This window comes from Stegostoma tigrinum, chromosome 38 (assembly GCF_030684315.1).
Source record: "Stegostoma tigrinum isolate sSteTig4 chromosome 38, sSteTig4.hap1, whole genome shotgun sequence".
In the NCBI taxonomy this organism is placed as follows: domain Eukaryota; kingdom Metazoa; phylum Chordata; class Chondrichthyes; order Orectolobiformes; family Stegostomatidae; genus Stegostoma; species Stegostoma tigrinum.
The window spans coordinates 692,810-714,261 of record NC_081391.1 but is presented as its reverse complement, the minus strand read 5'-3'; the positions used below and the strand labels follow the sequence as shown (position 1 = coordinate 714,261).

At 43.4% G+C, this 21,452-nt stretch overlaps 1 protein-coding gene across 2 annotated transcripts in view; it reads right to left on the bottom strand.

Moving 5' to 3' along the window:
• Positions 1 to 249: 249 nt before the first annotated feature.
• Positions 250 to 21,452, bottom strand: part of sgsm3 (small G protein signaling modulator 3) — a 195,703-nt gene continuing 174,500 nt past the window's right edge. For both annotated transcript variants that reach the window (XM_048521343.2, XM_048521344.2), the window contains exons 20-23: positions 17,279 to 17,364; positions 11,024 to 11,146; positions 10,130 to 10,190; positions 250 to 1,900 (exon numbers count right to left, since the gene is read on the bottom strand). In XM_048521343.2, coding sequence (XP_048377300.1) covers positions 1,817 to 1,900; positions 10,130 to 10,190; positions 11,024 to 11,146; positions 17,279 to 17,364 — 354 coding nt within the window. In that variant the 3' untranslated portion in view covers positions 250 to 1,816. The remainder of the gene's footprint in view (positions 1,901 to 10,129; positions 10,191 to 11,023; positions 11,147 to 17,278; positions 17,365 to 21,452) is intronic.

Below are 21,452 nucleotides of genomic sequence, written 5' to 3'. Positions count from 1 at the left end.
CCACTCCAGGCCACTGGAAGCCACCTTGTTGCTGGACCTGGGCTGGGAAAAGATGCCTTCTGTCGAAGTTGTTTAAAAAAAGGGACCATAACAAATGGAAATTTTTTTTTAAAGAAGAAGAAGCACAGGAAAGAAAAGTAAAGCAGAGAAGATGAGCTCTAGGTTCCTGCGCTGAGAAGTCTGCATGTTGTGCTGCTACTCTGCCACTACCTTGGATTTGGGAGCAATAAAAGACATAGACACCCAACATCAGTAACCCAGTAGTCATTTATTTCTTATTTACAAATAGGTAACATGATAAAAAGTTTATACACACAGACTGGGCAATGATTGAAGAAAAGTCAAGGAAGACAAAGAAAGAAGCTCAATTATCTGGAAATTGAAACTAACAGAAGGAATGTGGATGATACTGAATCTGCTGAATCCTACAAGACCTGCACTGCATACCAACCCAACAAATGTCTTGTCGCTAGATTCTGAACTGAACCATTTTCAGCTGGGAACGAGAGGTTTTGGAATAATACGGGTTTTCAGGAATCAGTGAAATCATGGGACAGTTCTCACAAAATTCACTTTATAGTTTTTCCAGCTAATCACGAAGTGATTTCTCATTTAGATCGTTCCTGTTTTCACAGTTGTTGAGGTCCTTGCCAATGGTGAGCAGCTTTTACTGGGCAAACAAAGGCGCATGAGGCCCAGGAGTGGAAATTTCCTTTGGGGAATTGGATATTTTTTGCAACCCATAAGATGGTTATTCCACCTTTTTATTGTTTCTCCTGTGTTGTGGACTCATTGTATCCTGGAGTTTAGACCAAATTCTGGAGTCTGGGTGGGCAATGACAAGCCTGTTGTCCTTTTGTTGTCTGTCAGTGGCAGCATCTCTGCCCCAAGCTGCAGATTAATGGGGATGCACTGAACTATCTGGTAAAACCTGCTGATTGCGTCTATCTTTCAGGGCACAGGGAATATCCATTTCAGGGGACACACCTTCAGAATGCACAACTAATTGCTTTATTAGAAAAATTACCCCTCCCATGCTTGAGCAACCAAACTAAATTGGAGAGAGTGCAACCCCTATTATTAAAAGCAAACAGGCATCCAGAAATGGGAAACAATATAGTTATGGCAGTTTTTAACTACCTTAGAATATTTCATGACATTAACTGAACCACTTCTGAGCACTGCAAATGGTCACACATTGTCGGAACATGTAGAACATTGGGGAAGTGCGTTCATCATCATTTCTACACACCCAGAACTGTCACTAAGAATGACAGAGTGACATGGGTGTGTCCTTTGTTGTCTCCTGGGCTCAGTATATTTACTGCTCCCCTCGTAATGAACATCAAGAGGTCTACAGCACTGGCTGGGAGTTTCTGTTCTGAGAGGCACTGCCTTGTACTTGGTTTGTTCATTCCACACTCTGCAAAACATTTGTTTTTAAGCTGTATCAAAGCCCAAACTTGCCTTCACAAAAAAATGACTGGAATTAGGTTGTGATGAGACACTTTTCTATAGGATGGATTCCTTTAGCAGGGGGAGGAGGGAAAGGTTACAGTGCAGGTCAACTCACCAAATGAAATGAGGACAGAAAAGACCCCCAAGCATGTCAATGAGCATTATGAAAGAGCTGTGTGTTTATTTTGGTGTGGAGACAGGGCGTGTGAGGGGCAATATTTACAGGATTACAGGGTGCAACACAGGACTTTGAGAGTACTGATTCTGATTGGGGGATCACTATGTCAACAGGCACCTGCAGTGTCACATGCTCATGGAGATTTGGCGTTGAGTGTTTTGATTGGAGTAGAGGAGGTATTTAACCATCAATGTCCCAGCTGAAGAGATGATGCTTCACCAGCATGTCCTGGACTCCATCTTTCAGAGGCTTCTTTTCTTTGTCCTAACCAGAAAAAAAATTGTTGTCAGATGGTATCACTCAATAAAACAGAGCTGGGGGTTTAACCAGCTGGCATGCGTTCTCTTATTCAGTGTTCATGATCTCTTCCCCACTCTTCTTGCAACTAAGAAGAAATATAGAGATCATCCTCCCCTGGCCAAAGGAAACTTCACAAGACTGTCACTCCCACATACACATTCTACAGGTTCTGAATCCCGCCGCACATATACCTCTCCCCTCTGAAGTACCACCATCCCGTCAAACTTCTGCATACACAGGAACATTACTTCGGCCAACCCCCTCAACACCTTACACACAAATCCCAACTTCCCTAACATATAAACCATACCACTCCAAAAACATTACACCCTTCGCAGTTCTGCCCCGTCCCCCAGTGCTTGCACATACATGCAAACAGAAACATCACCACAACCAGACTTCCCCATAGCTTTCCACCCCTCCCTTCCAGAAACACAGACAGAACCACTTGACTTTGCAAATGGAACACCTCCACAACACATGGAGTGGGCTCCAAAATTTGTGCTTGCACACATGGGGCAAAGGTCAAATGACACCACACACTTCAGTGAAATGGGCACTGAATTTCCTGTCAGAGTTCAATGTCTAGTGGAGTGGATCACTGTCAGCTTGTAATTTTCACTGGCTTCCTGCAAAGGTATATCGTCATGTAAATAGACCCTGGATCCCCATAGAGATAAAATGCCTGATGGATTGTATACTAGTTTAGAGTACTGATGTAATGTCACACCATTGTAAATCCAAAATTTGTCTACCTCGACTATAAATATACTCAAAGACTGAGCCTCCACAGCCCCCTAGGATTGTATTTTTTTAAAATTTCAATGTGATCAGCTCTCATTCTTTGAAACCCTAGAGAAGTAAGGCCCAGGTTGCTCAATCTTTCTTCACTGGACAGTCCCACCATTCTACATACAAATCTGGGGAACCTTTGTTGCAATCCCTTTATGGCAATAGGAAAGATGATAGGAGTAACCTGGTCCACAACTGCCTGAGCACACAACTACCTACCTGCCTTACCTCACCTTCTCACATTGGAGAGAGTGCAACCCCTATTATTAAAAGCAAACAGGCATCCAGAAATGAGAAACAATATAGTTATGGCAGTTTTTAACTACCTTAGAATATTTCATGACATTAACTGAACCACTTCTGAGCATTGCAAATGGTCACACATTGTCGGAACATGTAGAACATTGGGGAAGTGCGTTCATCATCATTTCTACACTCACCCTCTCCTGCTCACACAGCTGTGGGGACTGAGACCCTAGCACCACTCCTCCTGTCTTCTGGCTGCTTCAAACTGGGTATTCTGGTGCTCAGAATGGGGCCTAGCAGTGGCTGCACAACCTAAAAACCACCTGTCCGCCGACCAGAGCTCCTGTTGCTGCTGCAACTGCAGCGAGATTTCCGTAACACTCCCCGCCCTCCCCAGCCCAGTGTTTACATAACTCCTGATAATTTTTATAACCCCTAATAATTTTATAAGAAACCCCAGTTCAGTGAAATATAACCCCCAGTGATTTTAAAACAACTCCCCAAAGCAGTGTTTTTATGAACTCCAGTAATTTTTATAACTCCACTGCCCAAAGCCCAGCGCCTATATAACCCTCAATAATTTTATAACCCCCCAGTAATTTTATAACACCCTCCCAGTCCAGTGACCCTTTGTTTTATTACCAACACCTGAGAGCACTGTGTTTTATAAAATATCCCCACCTGTTTTGTGCTTTTCTAAATGCAACCCTCCCAACCCAGTTATCTCTCTCTCTCTCTCTCCCAGCCCAGTAATTCTATAAGCTCCTCACCCACCAGTTCAGTGATTTAATAAACCCCCCAACCCAATTTAATACCTTTTCTTAAATATATAAATGCCCCCAAAGCCCAGCTCAGTGATTTTTACATTATTCCACCCAAGTAATCTTACAACCCCCCACCCCCAGCTCTGTGATTTCACAATCACAGACTGAGAATGACCAACTCAATGGCAGCGACTGCACTATCCTTCCCTTTGTCTCCCTTTTCTCCCACTCTCCTCCCCTCAGATCTTGCACTAATCAAGTATGAGATGCTGTCAAGCACCAAACTGTTTGCACTCAACTGCAGGCATCTAAGGCCAAACAGCGGTGTCCGGTCTCCAGTTGCCTTGGACTCTCCCTCACCACTGGTCTAAGACTTTGTGCTGCTGAGCCCATGTGGTAACTGGTGTACAGCGGTTTCTCCACATTATAAGAACTCTTGAATAGGCACCTTTCACATCCTCAGAATGAGGTTTGGGACCTGGCATGTCAGGGCCATTATGAACAGTCCCACCAGTGTCAGACTGGAACACCACACTGCCATTATTACTCAGGAACTCAGGCGCTATGACGTTGCCGTTGCCACCCTGAGTAAAACCTGATGGGCAGGAAAAGGACAGTTCAGGGAGCAAGGCGGTGTTGACACCTTTCTCTGGAAAGACAAGGCCAAAAAAGAGGGCCACATCCGGGGTGTCAGCTTTGCCATCAAAAACAAAGTAGTGGACCAACTTAAAGACTCCCTCTGCAGAACAAGTGAACACTTCATGACATTCTGATTCATCTTTGCTTGGAACCAGCATATCACAGTATTCAGTGCATATGCACCAACAGTTGACGCAGCAGCTAAGAACTAGGAGCAATTCTACTTCAGCCTGCAGCGGACAAACTAATCTTCTTTGGCGACTTCAGCTCTAGGGTTGGCACAAGTACAGACCTTTGAGATGACGTAATCAGGATGAAGGGAGATGGGAAGCAAAATTCCAATGGCCCGTTTTCTCCTGACCAACATCATGGACACAAACTCTGCCAAAAGGCCACTCCAAATAGTGGCACCTCTCGACAACGTCATCGGCAGAGTGAGCGATTGGAAAGATGTTAAAATCACCTACAACATGACAAGAGCCTTGACTGCTGCATGGACCAATGCCTGGTCTGAGCCAGGATCAACATAAATATAGCCCCATGGAGACAACAGAAGCAATGCTGTGAAGCACTGAAAGACCTGGAAAAATATCCTTGCACAACGAATTCCTCTCTACAAACCCAGTAACTCTTCGCGACACTAAATTGCAGGATTCCAACAGTCTCTGGTCCACCCCTAAAATCACCATTACCAATGCCTGCAAAAACTCGGTCATTCACGCAACCGGAAATACTAAGACTGGGTTTGATGAAAATGATCATGAGATCCAGGAACTATTAAGCCAGAAGTGCATGGTATTTCTGAGTGTAAAACAAAAACCACATTTGGAAGAGAATAAACATACTAATGGGTGACTGAAGGCAGAGGTCCAAAAACACGTGGTTGGAGAAAGCTCTGGAAGCCCAATAACCATGACATGCATGGTTTCTTCTGTGCTGTCATGACCATAAAAGGACCAAACATCCAATACCCCACCCTATTGCTGGCCAAGGATGGAGTGACTCTTATCAAAGATAAAGAAGCCATCAAAAAGTAGTGTGAGGACCACTTCAGAGACCCCCTCAACCACAGCTCCATTACTGATCCAAGTGTCCTTGAACCTGTCCCACAGCATACTACATGCCATAAGCACTGCAATATCCTAGCCTTGCACTAAGTAGAGAAGGCTGTCTGCCAGCTTAAGAATGAGGCTGCTGGAACACATGGTATCCCTGCTGAGGCACTGAAGTGTGGAGGCAAACAGCTCCTGCTGCAGCTACATGTCCTTGTCTTTCTTATCTAGAAGCATGAGATCATCTTGGGGAGATCTTCGAGACGCGACATTTGTGAGTATTTTCAAAAATGGGAACACGTCTAACTGTGGTAACTGCAGAGGAATTTCCCTGCTATCGACTGTTGGAAAAGTCATTGCCAATGTCCTCCTCAATCATCTCCTCCCTGTGGTTGAGGAAGTCTTCTTGGAGTCACAGTGTGGCTTTCGGCCACGGAGGGTCAAAATGGACATGATTTTCATCATATGACAGCATTAGGAGAAATTCAGAGAAAAGCACCTACGCCATACTTGGTCATCTTTGACCTTATAAAGGCCTTTGACACCGTCAATCAGGAAGAATTATGGAGCAAACTTCTCTGCTTTGGTTGCACCATGAAGTTTGTCGCCATCCTTTGCTTGCTTCACAAAGACTTGGAAGTCATGTAATGACAAATGGCTCCACCACCGACCCATTCCCTGTTCGGACCGATCTCAAGTAGGGCTGCGTCATCGTCAACACTGTTTTCAATCTGAGTTAACAAGGTGTACAGCTGGATGAACACAGTAGGCCAAGTAGCAACAGAGGAGCAAGAAAGTTGATGTTTTGGGTCTGGACCCTTCTTCAGAAATGGTGGAGGAAAAAGGGATTCTGAAATAAATACAGGGGGGGAAGGTGGATGGAAGATGGATAAATGAGCAGATACGTGGAGAGGAGACAGACAGGTCAAAGAGGCAGGGACAGAGCCAGTAAAGGTGAGGTAGGTGGGGAGTTAGGGAGGGTATAGGTCAGTTCAGGGAGGACGGACAGGGTCAAGGGGATGGGATGAGTTTAGTGGGTAGGAAGTGGGGACGGGGCTTGAAGTGGGAGGAGTGGATAGGTGGGGAGAAGGACAGACAGGTTAGGGAGGCGGTGACAAGCTGAGCTTGTTTTGGGATACGTTTGGGGGAGGGGAGATTTTGAATCTTGTAAAGTCCACATTGTTACCATCGTGCTGCAGGGCTCCCAAGTGAAATATGAAGTGTTGTTCCTGCAACCTTCGGGTGACATCATTGTGGCACTGGATGAGGCCCAGGAGGGACTTGTTGTCCAAGGAGTGGGAAGGGGAGTTGAAATGGCTTGCAACTGAGAGGTGCAGGGGAACTGCAGAACTGGAGGGGAAGTTGTGGTCCTTGAAAAATGAGAACATCTGGGATGTCCAGGAGTGGAATGCCTCATCTTGGGAGCAGATGAGGTGGAGGCGAAAGAATTGGGAATAGGGGATGGCATTTTTGCAGGAAGGTGGGTGACAGGAGGTGTATTCTAGGTAGCTGTGGGAGTCGGTGGGCTTGAAATGGATATTGATTTCCATGTGGTTGCCAGAGATGGAAACAGAGAGGTCCAGGAAGGAGAGAGAGGTATCGGAGATGGTCCAGGTGAACCAGGTTAAAGTTGGTGTTAGTGAACTGGGTGAACTGTTCGAGCTCCTGTTGGGAGTACAAGGCGGCACCGATATAGTCATTGATGTAACGGAGGAAGAGGTGGGGTATAGGGCCAGTGTAGCTTCAGAAGATACTTCACTTCACCACTGACAAGCTCCCTGTTGCAGTAGAGCTAACTTACAGAATCTTTGGGAATTTATTCAACTTTCACCACCTTCAAGCCAAAACCAAACCGACCCAACCAGTGTCATCGAGCTGCAGAATGCAGATGATGCTTCAGTATGTGCAATTTCCGAGGACATACTTCGTACAATCATCAGCACCTTTTTGGAATCAAATCAGAGCATGGGTTTCACCCTGAACGTCCGTAAGACTAAGGTCCTCCATCAGCCTGGCCTGGCATTGTGAAGCAAACCCCTGGTCATCAAGGTCCACAAAGTGGCCTTAGAGAATGTTGACTACTTCCAAGACCTTGGAAGTGTCTTGTCAGCTAATGCAGCTACTGATAAAGAGATCCAGCATCACCTCCAGAGTGCTATCAAAGCCTTTGGCCACCTAAGGAAAAGGGTGTTCAAGAACAACAACATCAGATCCAACACTAAGATCATGGTTTACATAGGTGGTTCCCGCCTTCCTATATGACACTGAGACGTGGACTGTCTGCAGCAGACACCTCAAGGCACTGGAGCAGTACCAAAAGGGTACCTGCAAAAGACCCTGTGAATCTGCTGGGAAGAATGACGCACCAACAACAGTGTTCTCGACCAGGCCAACACCCCCTGCATTGAGGTACTGACCACCCTTGATCAGCTACGATGGGCTAGGCACATCATTTGTATGACCGACACAAGACTCACCAAGCAGTTGCTCTATTCCCTGCTTTGAAAATGCACACGAGACCCAGGCGGACAAGGGAAGCAGTTCAGCGATACCCTCAAGGCCTCACTGGCAAAGTACAGCATTCCTACAAACACCTGGGAATGACTGGCCCAAGACTGTCCAAAGTGGAGGAGGATTATCTGAACACCTTGAGGCTTGCTGTTGGGAAAAAATGGAAGTCAGGGGAAAACTGCGAAAGAAACACGCTGCCTCACCAATGCCCCATCCATTCTTTTGCATGACCACCACCTTCACCAAGTTTAACTGAGCCTGCACTGGTCTGTACAGCCGGTGGACTCGCCCTGAGAGTGGAAGAGAGTCATCCTCTTCTGTGAGGGACTGCCAATGATGATGATCTACGGCAATAATACCCCTCCTTAGAGAAAAACTGCGCCCAATACTCCAGGTGTGGTCTAACCAAGCTCTGATAACAATTGAAGCAAGACTTCACTACTCCAGGTATCTAAGTCCTCTTGAAATAAAGGCTTGCATTCCATTAGCCTTCCTAATTGCTTGTTGTACCTGCACGTTAGCTTTCAGTGACTTATCAACAAGGGCACCTAGGTCCCTTTGTTCACCTTCCAACCTTTTGCCATTGAAGAAATACTCTGTAGATCTGTTTCTCCTACCATAGTGGATTACAAACTCATATTTCTTCACTTGATTTTCCAACTGTCAAAATCTTGCTCGTTCACCAAGTCTGTCCAAGTCCTCATAATAAAAACTCTTACATCTTCCTAACCACAAACATTCCCAATTAGCTTTGTTTCATCCCCAAATTTGGAACTACTACCTTTAGTTCTCACCTCTAAACAATTGAGATATATTGTGAACAGCTGTGGTCCAAGTACAGATCCTTGCAGTACCATAACAGTCACAGCCTGTCAATGTGAGAATTACCCATTTATTCCTACTCTCTGTATTCTGGCTGATAGCTAAATTGTGAATCCATGCCAGTACAATATTTCCAACTCTGTGTACTTTAATTTTGCTGCCCAACCTACAGTGGCAAACCTTATCAGAAGTTTTCTGAAAATGCAAATATACTGCATCCATCGATTCTCCTTTTTCAATTTCGTTCATAACAGCCTCAAAACAATTTCAAGTTTCTCCAATATGATTCTCCATTTGAAAAATCCATGCTGTCTACACCAACCAGATTATTTTTATCCAACCGTCCATTTATCATGTCCTTACTGAAAGATTCTTGCATTCTCCCTACTATTAGGGACAGCACGGTGCCACAGAGGTTAGCACTGCTGCCTCACAGTTGTAGGGTTAAATCCCACCCTTGGACGACTGTCTGTGCGGCGTTTTCATATCTTCCTGCGTCCGCGTGGGTTTTCTCCGGGTGCTCGGGTTTCCTCCCATAGTCCAAAGATGTACAAGTTAGGGTGGATTGGCCTTGCTAAATTGCCCAAACTGTCAGGGATGTGTAGATTAGGTGGCTTATAGGGGAATGGTTGTGGGCGGGATGCTCCGAGGTTTGGTGTGGACTGATGGTGCCAAAGGGCTTGTTTCTGCACTGTCAGGGTTCTATGATTCTATTAATGTCGGGCTGTCAGATTTGTATTCCTTTTTTTCCCGCCTTGCTCCTTTTTAAATAGTGGGTGACATTTGCAAACATCCAATCTTTAGAAACTAGTCCAGACTCCACAGTACTGTGGAAGATTATTACCAATGCATCCCTATGGCTACCTCTTTCAACATGCCGGGATGTAGACCATCAATTCCCAGGGATATATGACCTTCCAATTCCATCAATTTCACCAGTAGTGAAATCCTACATTGCATTCAGGTAAAGTGACCCTAATTTTATCTCTTTGGCATCATTCTATTTATGAGACATGCCCGATGTTTCCCATTGTTTCTCCTATCTTCTTGCCTCACATGGTAGTCTTCCTCCTACCAGCTTAACGGTCTTCCAAGATAATGGGAACTGCAGATGCTGGAGAATCCACGTTAACAAAGTGTGGAGCTGGATGAACACAGCAGGCCAAGCAGCATCTCAGGAGCACAAAAGCTGACCTTTCAGGCCTAGACCCTTCATCAGAGGCCTCAATGCACAGGTGTGATATCCAGTGAAGTGGACTGAGTCCCTTTCAGGGCGTAATGCCTCGTGGAATGGGTACTGGCTTATTGTCTGGGTGCAACCTCCAGGGGACTGAAGCATGGCACCTTCATCATGGTTTGTTCTTTACCTCTTTCCTGATGGGCAGTTCCCAATCCTGAGAAAGGCTGAATGCAAACCTGGATAAAACCCTGGAACACAGAATGAGAAAACTCATTTACCACAGTCATTATACCCTAGAATAAAAAATATGCTGTTTGTGACACTAGTAAGCACTAAAACATTGAAGAGAATGAAATCACTGTAAAAGTGTAATTCTCTTCATTAATCAAGTTCTACAATTTCAGGGGTCACTCACCAGATGTTTTCCTGATATGTTCCAACACCTATGTCACAGATATTCACTGTACAGGCCCATGGATGAACTCTGCTGTAAAGTCAGCAACAGAGGGGAATTTTCTTTATTTGTTCACGGGATGTGGGTATTGCTAGATTACTATTTATTGCCCATCCTTAATTGCCCAGAGATCAGCTAAGAGTCAACCACATTGTTGTGGGTCTGGAGCCACATATAGGCCAGACAGGTTAAGGTCAGTAGATTTCCTTCCTGAAAGAACAATTTTTATTTTATTCCAGATTTTTGCCGAATTCAAATCCCATTTGAGGTATGGTGGGATTCATGCCCACATTCCCAGAACATTAGCTTGGGCTTCTGGATTATGTCAGGTGATATTTTCACTACATCACAGCCTCCCCATTTGACTGGTACAGGCGACAAGTGTCAAGCATTATCCCCTCCTGGATGAGGTGGGAAGAATGGCAGAAGGCATCTTTTGTGAAGTGGAATGGGGGATACATTGATGGTGGGTGTCATTGCAAGCTTCCAGGAACAAAGCAAGGCAGTAGCATGGACACCTGTAGAAATGCATTCCCGGAGGAGCTATAATATGGCAAAAAGACAGTTGAAAGGAGTGATCGGCAATACAGGCACTAATCCTGCACAGTATTCACAACAATTTCTCACCTCAATTCACATTTGATTTGGACCCAGCCAGGACTACGGAGGAATGACCATGGCTGATACCATTTCTCCACAGTCTGTATACTTGAACAGAGAACCTCCAGCCATAGTGGCAGAACCTGCTCACTAAAAGAAACATCGAAGAATAGTATTCACGAAAAGGACAATGTAGTCTGAAACAATGATAACACACATTACTATCATCACAACCCTAACAGCAACTAATAAAAGGAACACAACGAGCACTTCAGGCATAGAGGGCAGCAATGAGGAGCAATTTAGGAGAATTCTGGGAGAAGTCGGCCTGCTCACAATGACTGAGAAGGGAATTGTGGTAGAATCTTTGGAGGAGTCCTTGTTACATTACAAGTTGAAAAATGATGTGCCGTGGAGTAGGCTGAGTATTAATCAGGTGACTTTTCTTCCCTCACATTCAATTTTCATAGACTTACAGTTTTAGAATAGTGGGAATTTGACTGTAGTGCAGGTAGAGTACCCGACTGTTATTTGGAGGATAATATAATTAGTGAGCCTCTTGGCTGGTAAGCAATAATTGAAGATTTAAGTAACTAGATAAGACTTATTCATTTCTTTACTTATTTATTTTCTAATCTAGTAGTCACTGGAGAGTTAGAAATGGAAACTCATTGGGTGGTATGTTTCTCTTGCAAGACGTGGGAAATCAGGGACAGGTCGAATGACCACGTGGATTGGTTGCAGCAGCAATTGTACATATCTGATTGCATGCAGCTGTTGGAAAGCATCACAGATAGAAATTTCAGGGATGTGGTCACAACCAAAATTGAGGCAGATAGAAGGGTGACTGCCAGTAGGGGCAGGCAGTCGGTGCAGGAGACCCCTGTATCAATCTCCCTCTGAAACATGTGCACCATTTTGGTTACTAATTTGGTGTGGAGAGTGGGGAGGGCATTTGGCTGGCAAATCAGGGGATGACAATAGCAATAACCAAAATGGTGACAGCACAGCTGGTTCTGTTGCACAGGAGGGAGGGTTAAAGTCCAGGTAAGCAGCTGTAGTCAGGGCACAAGTACACATTTCTGTGTCTGCAAGTGAGATTCCAGCCTGGTGTGCTGCCTCCCTGGTGTCACAGTCAAGGATGTCCCGAGGACATTCTGAAAGAGGAGCGTGAACAACCAGAGTTGTGGTCCATTTTGGAACTAACAACAGGCAGGATGAGTGGTCTCTGTAAGCAATAAGCAAAGATAAGATACTATAATTTTGGATTTAAGTAAGGCAAACTTTAATGAGATGAGGCTGAGATTGTCCACAATAAACTGGGAAGCTCTGCTAATAAGTAAAACAAATGAGGGAGAGGGGAGGCTGTTCAAGGAAACATTTATTGCTATTTAGAAGCAGTTTATACCCATGAAAAGGAAAAGCTTCACCTCACAAAAAAAATCACTGTTATCTAAGGAGGTAAAGATCAGGATAAAATTTAAAGAAAGGGCTTATTAAAATGCAAAGAACAATGCAGATCCCACAGAATGGGAGAAATACAAAGACCAACAAAATGGCCACAAAGCACCTTAAAAGTGTGGTAAAAGGAATAATGAAAGGAAACATGCAAAGAACATAAAAGACAATAAGAAGAAATTTTATAGTTATTTAAAGGGAAAGTGGCTGGTTAAGAGTACTAACGGGCCAATGAAAGCTGAAAGTGGGGTATTGTCAGTGACCATGGGGAAATGGCAGACACACTGAACAATTATTTTGCTTCAGTATTCACAGCAGAAAGGGAGGATAGCTTGCCAGAAGTCCTAAATAAATTAACAGAGGATCAGGGACAGCGTCTAAGTAAAATTAGCTGAAAAAAATCATCAATAATGGGGAAATTAATGGAACTAAAAAGTGACAAATTCCCAGGACCTGATAGTTTCCATTCTCGGGTGCTAAAAGTGGTAGGACAGCACACTGCCAATGTCCTAACCATAAGTGTTCCGAGTTCCTGTTTTCAGGAGTTGTACCTCTGGAATACAAACCAGTTGTATCTCTGGATTGCTCATGTCACTCTGCATTTTCAGAAAGATAATAGAGGGAAACAAGGAAATTACAGACCAGTTAATCTAACATCTGTGGTGGGGATATTGTTAGAGTCTATAATCAAGGATAGGGTAACTGATCATGAAAGATTTTGTCAATTAGGGAGATTCAGCATGAATTCATGAAGGGTCATAGCTGACACACCTCAGAGTTTTCTGAAGAGGGTCAAACGTGATGGGCATAGCTAAGTCCATGGTCTATATGGACTTCCTTAAGCTTTTGATTGTGTTCCAGATAAAAGGCTGGTGGAAAAGCTAGGTAGAAGCCCATGGGCATGACAGCAAATTACCGATATGGGTTGGAAACTGGTTGAGTGGCAAATAACAGTCAGTTGAAATAATGGGGGTAAGTAGTCAAATTGGCAGGATGTGACTTGTGTTATCCGCAGGGATTTGTGTTGGAGCCTCAATTAGTGAACGGACAAGGCTGTGCCAGATGGATTTTAATATAATCATATGTGAGATTATTGATTTTAAACTGAAAAAGACTGGATTAGGTTTTTTTTAGAAGGCATAATGTTAAATACAGTGAATGTCTATTGAGATTTGGGATTCAGGTGCACAGCTCTTTAAAATGCCACAAGTGGGTGTAAAAAAGTCAAGAAGGCTAATCGGAATGCTGGACTTCATACCTTAAGAGAATGGGGATCCAGATATTATGATTCAGTTATACAAAACCTACTCAGACTGTACTTACAGTACTGAGACGAGATCTGGGCACGATATCTTAGGAAGGGTGTTTTGGTCCTGAAGCAAGTTCAATGCAGGTTAATGAGGAAGCTATCTGGACTTCAGAGATGAAGTTATGAGGAGGAATTAGACAAACTAGCCTTCACTCTCTGGAACAGAAGGGTAAGGGGTGATGTAATTAAGGCCTTCAGGATAATAGGAGGGAAAACGGAGTAGATAAAGATAAACTAATTCAACTAGTTGAGGATTCTAGAGCCAGGGGCATAGTCTGAGAATTAGGGCCAGGCCAATCAGGAGAGACGTTAGAAAGCCCTTCTACATGCAAAGAGTAGTGAAGATTTGGAACTCTCTTCTTCAAATGATGGCCAATGTTAACTCAAATGATAAGTTTAAATCTGAGATAAATTTTATTAAGCAAGGGTATCAAGGGACATGGATTCAATACAGGCATATGGAACTAGGCATAGATCAGCCAGATCTGAATGATTGCCAGAGCAGTCTCAAAGGTCTGAATGGTGTACTCCAATTCCCATGATCCTCTGACAGAGTCAGTGTGCTGCACACAGTAGTAGTACTCTGAAAGAATACAGGAAGGCAGGGATGGTAAAACGGCAACTGAGTTCCAAGACTGGAGCATTAACCCAAGATTAACCTTTAGATAACAGATGCAGGACATAAAAGAAGGGCCATCTCCAAATATTCCTCTCTTGTACATTTTTAAAAAAGCTACAAAACAATAAAACTGGCAGTAACTGACAGGCAGAATAAACAATAACACTCAACGATGGGGCAGATTTAGGGGCAGGGTTATTACTGTCACTACAGTTAACAGGGCAGATGCAAACTGACCACAAGACATTAGAGCAAAAGTAAGCCATTCAGCCCATTGACCCTGCTGGGTTTTTTTTAAATGAAATCATGCCTGATCTGATAATCGACTTAACCTGCCTTTTCCCCAGGGTCCTTAATTCTGTTGCAGATTAGATTTGTCCATCTCAGCCTTGAATATACTTAGTGACCCAGCCTTTATGGTGAATAATTCCAGATTCACCACTATCTAAGAATAAGTTCTTCCTCATTTCTGTTTTAAATAAGCAATCACTTATTATGAGATTATGCCGACTGATTCTGGATTTTTCCATTAAGGGGTCAAGATTTATGCACCTACCCTGTGAGTCTCTTAAGAATCTTGCGTTTTTCAATAAGGTTGCCTCTGACTCTCCTAAATTCCAATGAGTGTTATGACAAAAACAATCAAGTTTGAAGCACCACTGCAATACTGAGGGAGTCCTGCACTGTCAGAAGTACTGGACACTCAGTGCGCAGTAGTTAGCACTACTGCCACACAGAGCCAGACAGCTGGTTCAATCCCAGCATCAGGCGACTGTCTGTGTGGAATTTGCACATTCTCCCTGTTCTGCATGGGTTTCCTCTGGGTGCTCTGGTTTCCTCTCGCACTCCGAAGATGTGCAGAATTAGGGTGGATTGGCCATGCTAAATTGTCCATAACACCATGGGAAATATAGGTTAGGTGGATTAGTCATGGAAAACGCAAGGTTACAGGGCCAGGGTGGGGGTAGGAGATGAGCCCGGGTGAGATGCATTCCTGAGAGTCGGCATGGACTTGTTGGGCCAAATGGCCTGTTTCCACACTGTAGGAACTCAATAAAACTGAGACCACATTTGCTTGTGCAGGTGTATGTGAAACATCCTACGCCACTATTGATCTTGGCTACTGCTTAATCTTTAATCAATACCAGTAAAAATATATTGCAGAATCACTGAATCCCTACAGTTCAAAAGAGGCCATTTGGCTCATTCAGTCTCTATCAACACTCCAAAGTGCATCGAATTAAGACCCTCACGCTATCCCTGTAACACTGCATTTACTATGGTTAATCCCACTAACCTTCACATCCCTGGACGCTAACAGGCCATTTAGCATGGTCAACCTACTGAACCTGCACATCTTTGAATGGTTGGACGAAACTGCAGCTCCCAGCAGAAGCACATGCAGACTTAGGGAAAATGTGCAAACTCCACATTGACAATCACTCAAGGCTGGTCTCTGGTGCTGTGAGGCAGCAGTGCTAACCCGCTTTCATCACAATGCTGTTTCTGAAATCTTGTAGTCTGCAAACTGGCCATTGTGTTTCAGAAAGGATACTGCAGATGACAGAGATAATGGGAACTGCAGATGCTGGAGAATCCAAGATAACAAAGTGTGGAGCTGGATGAACACAGCAGGCCAACCAGCATCTCAGGAGCTTTTGTGCTCCTGAGATGCTGCTTGGCCTGCTGTGTTCATCCAGCTCCACAGTACAGATGGCAAGCCTTTTCCAGTATCATAGGAGGCTACAGCAATAACCAAACAAAATGCAATTTACAAATAAGCAGCCACAGTACAGCAATAATGGGAACTGCAGATGCTGGAGAATCCAAGATAACGAAATGTGAGGCTGGATGAACACAGCAGGCCAAGCAGCATCTCAGGAGCACAAAAGCTGACGTTTCGGGCCTAGACCCTTCATCAGAGAGAGGGATGGGGTGAGGGTTCTGGAATAAATAGGGAGAGAGGGGGAGGCGGACCGAAGATGGAGAGAAAAGAAGATAGTACAGTAATTAAATTTCCAAAAAAGCCCACTGGGCAAATCCATGAAACATTATGATTTTTCTTTAACTTTACATAGACATTGGCCTATTACTTTGCTGTTGCAGTTAAGACACAGAACTTTGTGATAAATTATATACATATTGCAGACAATTCTAAACTAAATTATCCTGTGTGTATGAAATAAAACTGATATTAACAGGCTAATTGGAGACAAACTGTTTGTAGCAATTAAGGAGTCTTCCAGGTTGTACAGGTCCACTACTCTTTATGCTTATAATAATTTTCTTTAAAAACAATTTCATGCATTACTGTAAATAAATAATTTCCTAAATTACATCAGTAAATACATTTCAAAAATGTTGGCTGAGTGATAATGTTCTCGCAGTGACGATTATTTGCATTTAATTGACCTCAGACTCTTCTTGATTATAAACTGTTGCCTTAAATAGGTAGTGCAATTTTGACATATTGTTACCTCAGCAGCAGAATATAATATTCATCCTTGTCACGTAAGGAATCTTCAGATGTAATGACAGCAACTAAATGTGATAGTGGAGTATGGCGCACTAGGATTTAAAAATGAGATCAGACGAACAGCAATTCCATTTTCTGATTCATTTCCTACAACCAAGTTTTCCTCATCTTCCTAAATATTTTTTCCAATTTAACTGTTTCTTGCATCCTGTTTATAGGATCTGGTTCATTGATTTTCTTTGATAATTTATATTTCAAAAGACATTTGCCCTAACTTTCTTTCTGAGTCTGAATATCTCATTTAGGTTGGAACGCTAAGCCTATATACCTAGCCCTCATCCATATGCTGACCGTCATTTGTTCCCTAATTGGACTCGAAGGCCTAGATTTTAAAGGCAAGGATTGAATGTAATCACTTACTTAAGTCCCACACACACCAGTGACCGAAATTTTACATCCATCTGTGCATGTGCAGCATCATGACTCATGTTCACTGACTGGACAGCCTGAAAGAAGAGAAACAATGTTTAGTATAAATACAAGATGTTGGAAATACTGAGAAAGTCTGGCAGCATCTGTGAAGAAGATCGTATAATATTTTGGGAACTTAGGAAAGGGGGTATGCCATTCAGCCCCTTCAGCCTGTTCCATTATTCAATAAGATCATGGCTGATCTGTGGCCTTAATCCATACACCTGCCTTTGGCTCATATCCCTGAACACCTTTGCTTAACATTTAAAATTAACAACTGATCTAGCATCAACTGCCATTTGTGGAAGAGAGTTCCAAACTTCTACAACTCTTTGTGTGCAATGGTGCTTCCTAACATCTCTCCTGAATGGGATGGCCATTGTTTTTAAATATGCCCTCTCAACGGCCTTTATGAATTTAACATGCTTGCAATCTGTGGCATAGCTCCATCAGGTTGACACCTCAATTCAATCCAACACAATGCAATACAGCACATGATTAGGTCCTTCGGCCCATCAAGCCTTCACCAACTCCTAATCCATATTTTGATCTGCTACTTATTGCTCTTATGTGGTTTCTCTCCCTCTGTTCACCCTCCGTTCATGTGTCTATCAAGATATGCCTTAAACCTTGCTAATGTGCCTGATTCTACCACCTCCACTGACCGTGTGTCCCAGGCACCCACCAAAAATTTTCCTGGCACTTCTCCCCTGAAAACCTTCCACCCATGCCTTGAACCTGTGCCCTCTTGTAGCTGACCATTCCACCCTGGGAAAAAAGCCTTTGACTATCCACCCTATCTATACTTCTCATAATTTTTGTAGACCAGTATCAGGTAGCCCCTCAGCCTCCATCTTTCCAGTGAAAACAATCTGAGTTTACCTAACCTCTCCTCATAACTAAAACTCTCCAGACCAGGCCACATCCTGGTAAACCTTCTCTGCAAAGCATCCACATTCTTTACGTCATTTCTATTTGTGGTATTCTCTCCATCAACGTCAGCAAAACAAAGGAGCTGGTCATTAACTCCAGGAAACCAAGTGGAGGGCACGCTCCTGTCCGCATCAATTGTGTTGAGTTGAAACGGTTGAGAGCTTCAAGTTCCTGGGAGTGATGATCACCAACAATCTGTCCAGGTCACCCAACATTGACGCAATAGTCACAAAGCACAACAACATCTATTTCTTCAGTTTGATAAGGAAATTTGCATGTCCACAAGAAGTCTTGCCATTTTTTATAACTGCAACAGTGTGGATTACCAACCGCTCTTCCCAAGACTACACGAAACTACAGAGAATCGTGAACACAGTTCAGTTCATCATGCAAATAAGCCATCCACTAACTCCATTTATATTTCCTGCTGCCTCAGGAAAGCAATCAACATAATCAAACACCCTCCCAACCTGGTTATACTCCCTTCCACCCTCTTCTGTTGGGCAGAAGATATATACATTTGAATACATGTATGAATAGATTCAAGAAAAGCTTCTTCCCCGCTGTTAGCAGACTTCTGAATGGAGCTCTCAAATGTTAGTCGTGATTTCTCTCTCTATACCTTCTCTGTGGCCATAACACTATATTCTGCACTCTGTTTTGCTACCCTGATGCAATTTGCATGGTATGATATATCTGTAAAGCAGCAAAACAACACTTTTCACTATATCTTGATATATGTGACAACAATAAATCAATTAATCAATCAAATTCCTCACTGACCCCAGGGCTGATCCATGGTGGACTGAGAGATATAACAGGCAATGAAGTCACTGATTGTGGTTGAATACAATTCTGTTGCTAATGTTTCGCAAGGCTTCGTAGATACCAAGTTTCCAGCTTCTAAATCTGATTAAAATTGATCCTGCTTAGTAAAATAGTTAAGAAGCACAAATATGTGTGAGAGTGTCCTCAATGTGAATAAATGACTTCAGCTTCACAAGGAATATGTGGAGGCTATTCCTGCTATTCTTGTTACAGACAGATGCGTATGTGACAGATCAATCAGTGAATATAGTGTGAAGCAAATTATTCTCTCTGTTGATTCTCTCACCAACTGCCACTTAGTTAATTAAGGATGAGATTGTGGAGTACTTGGAAGAACATGGTAAAAAGGGCTGAGTTCCTTTGTCAAAAGAAGATCATGCCTGACACGTCTGTTAGAATGTTTTGAGGAAGTAATAAGCAAGTTAAACAAAGGAGAGCCAATGAATGTGATCTATTCGGATTACCAAGGTTGACAAGGTTATGCACAGGAGGCTATATGAGCCCATGGTGTTAGGGGCACAGTATTGGCATGGATGGGGGATTGCTGATTGGCAGAAGTCAGAGAATAGGAATGGCACCTGGTGACTAGCTTGAGTTCTGCAAGGGTCACAGTTGGGACCACAACTATTCAGTAATTTAATGGTCTGAATTATGGAACTAAAGATCGGTGGAGGGACAGATAGTTGTTGAGAAGAAATTGGACAGGCTAGGAGAGTGGGAAAAGGAGTGGCAGATGGAATACAATGTGCGAAAGTGTGAGATGATGCACTATGGTAGAAAGAATAGAGGCATATACTGTTTTCTAAATGGAGAAAGGCTTCAGAAATCTGAAGCACTAAGAGACTTAGTTGTCCTAGTTTTGTTTTATTCATTCACGGGATGATGGGATCGCTGGCTAGGCCAGCATTTATTGCCCATCCCTAATTATCCACAGGGCAGTTGAGAGTGAACCACATTGTTATGGATCTGGAGTCACATGTAGGCCAGACCAGATGAAAATGGTAGATTTCCTTCCCTAAAGGACATTAGTGAACCAGACGGGTTTTTCCAACAATTGACAATGGATGCATGGTCACCATTAGATTCTTAATTCCAGATTCCTCTTTTAATTGAATTCAAATTTCACAATCCACTAAGGTGGGATTCAAACCTACGTCCTCAGAATATTGCCTGGGTCTTGCGATTAATAGTTTCGTGATAATACCTAGTGGTATTAGATAATCAATAGTTAATAGGATCTTTTAAGGTTAACATGCAGGTTCAGTCAGCAGTTAGGAACACGAGTGCAATGTTAGAATTTATTTTGAGAGTGCTGGAATATAAGAACGGGGATGTACTGCTGTACATTTGCAGTACTGTGAGCAGTTTTGGGCCTCATATTTAATGAAGGATCTTCTGGCATTGGAAGAGTCCAGGAGAGGTTTACAAGAATAATCAGGGTTGAGGGGCTTGTCATATGAGGAGCAGTTGAGGACTCTCAGTCTGTACTCAAGAGTTTAGAAGAATGAGGGGGGATCTCTTTGAATCTGACAGAATACTGAGAGGCCTGGTCAGCATGGAAGTGGAGAAGATATTTCTATTTATAGGACAGAGTAAGAACTGAGGACACAGCTTCAAAGTGAAGGGACGATCCTTTAGAACTGACATGAACAGGAATTTCTTCAGCTAGAGGGCGGTGAATCTGGGAACTCACTACTGAAGACGGGAATGGAGGAGAGGTCACTGAATGTATTCAAGACAGAGATAGATAGGTTCTTGATTAGTGAGAGGATCTTAGGTTATGAGAAGGCAGAAGAATAGAACATACAGAACATAGAACATTACAGCACAGTACGGGCCCTTCGGCCCTCGATGTTGTGCCGACCTGTCATACCGATCTCAAGCCCATCTAACCTACACTATTCCATGTACGTCCATATGCTTGTCCAATGACAACTTAAATGTACCTAAAGTTGGCGAATCTACGACCGTTGCAGGCAAAGCGTTCCATTCCCTGACTACTCTCTGAGTAAAGAAACCACCTCTGACATCTGTCCTATATCTTTCACCCCTCAATTTAAAGCTATGCCCCCTCGTGCTCGCCATCACCATCCTAGGAAAAAGGCTCTCCCTATCCACCCTATCTAACCTTCTGATTATTTTATATGTTTCAATTAAGTCACTTCTCAACCTTCTTCTCTCTAATGAAAACAGCCTCAAGTCCCTCAGCCCTTCCTTGTAAGACCTTCCCTCCATACCAGGCAACATCCTAGTAAATCTCCTCTGCACCCTTTCCAAAGCTTCCACATCCTTCTTATAATGCGGTGACCAGAACTGTATACAATACTCCAAGTGCGGCCACACCAGAGTTTTGTACAGCTTC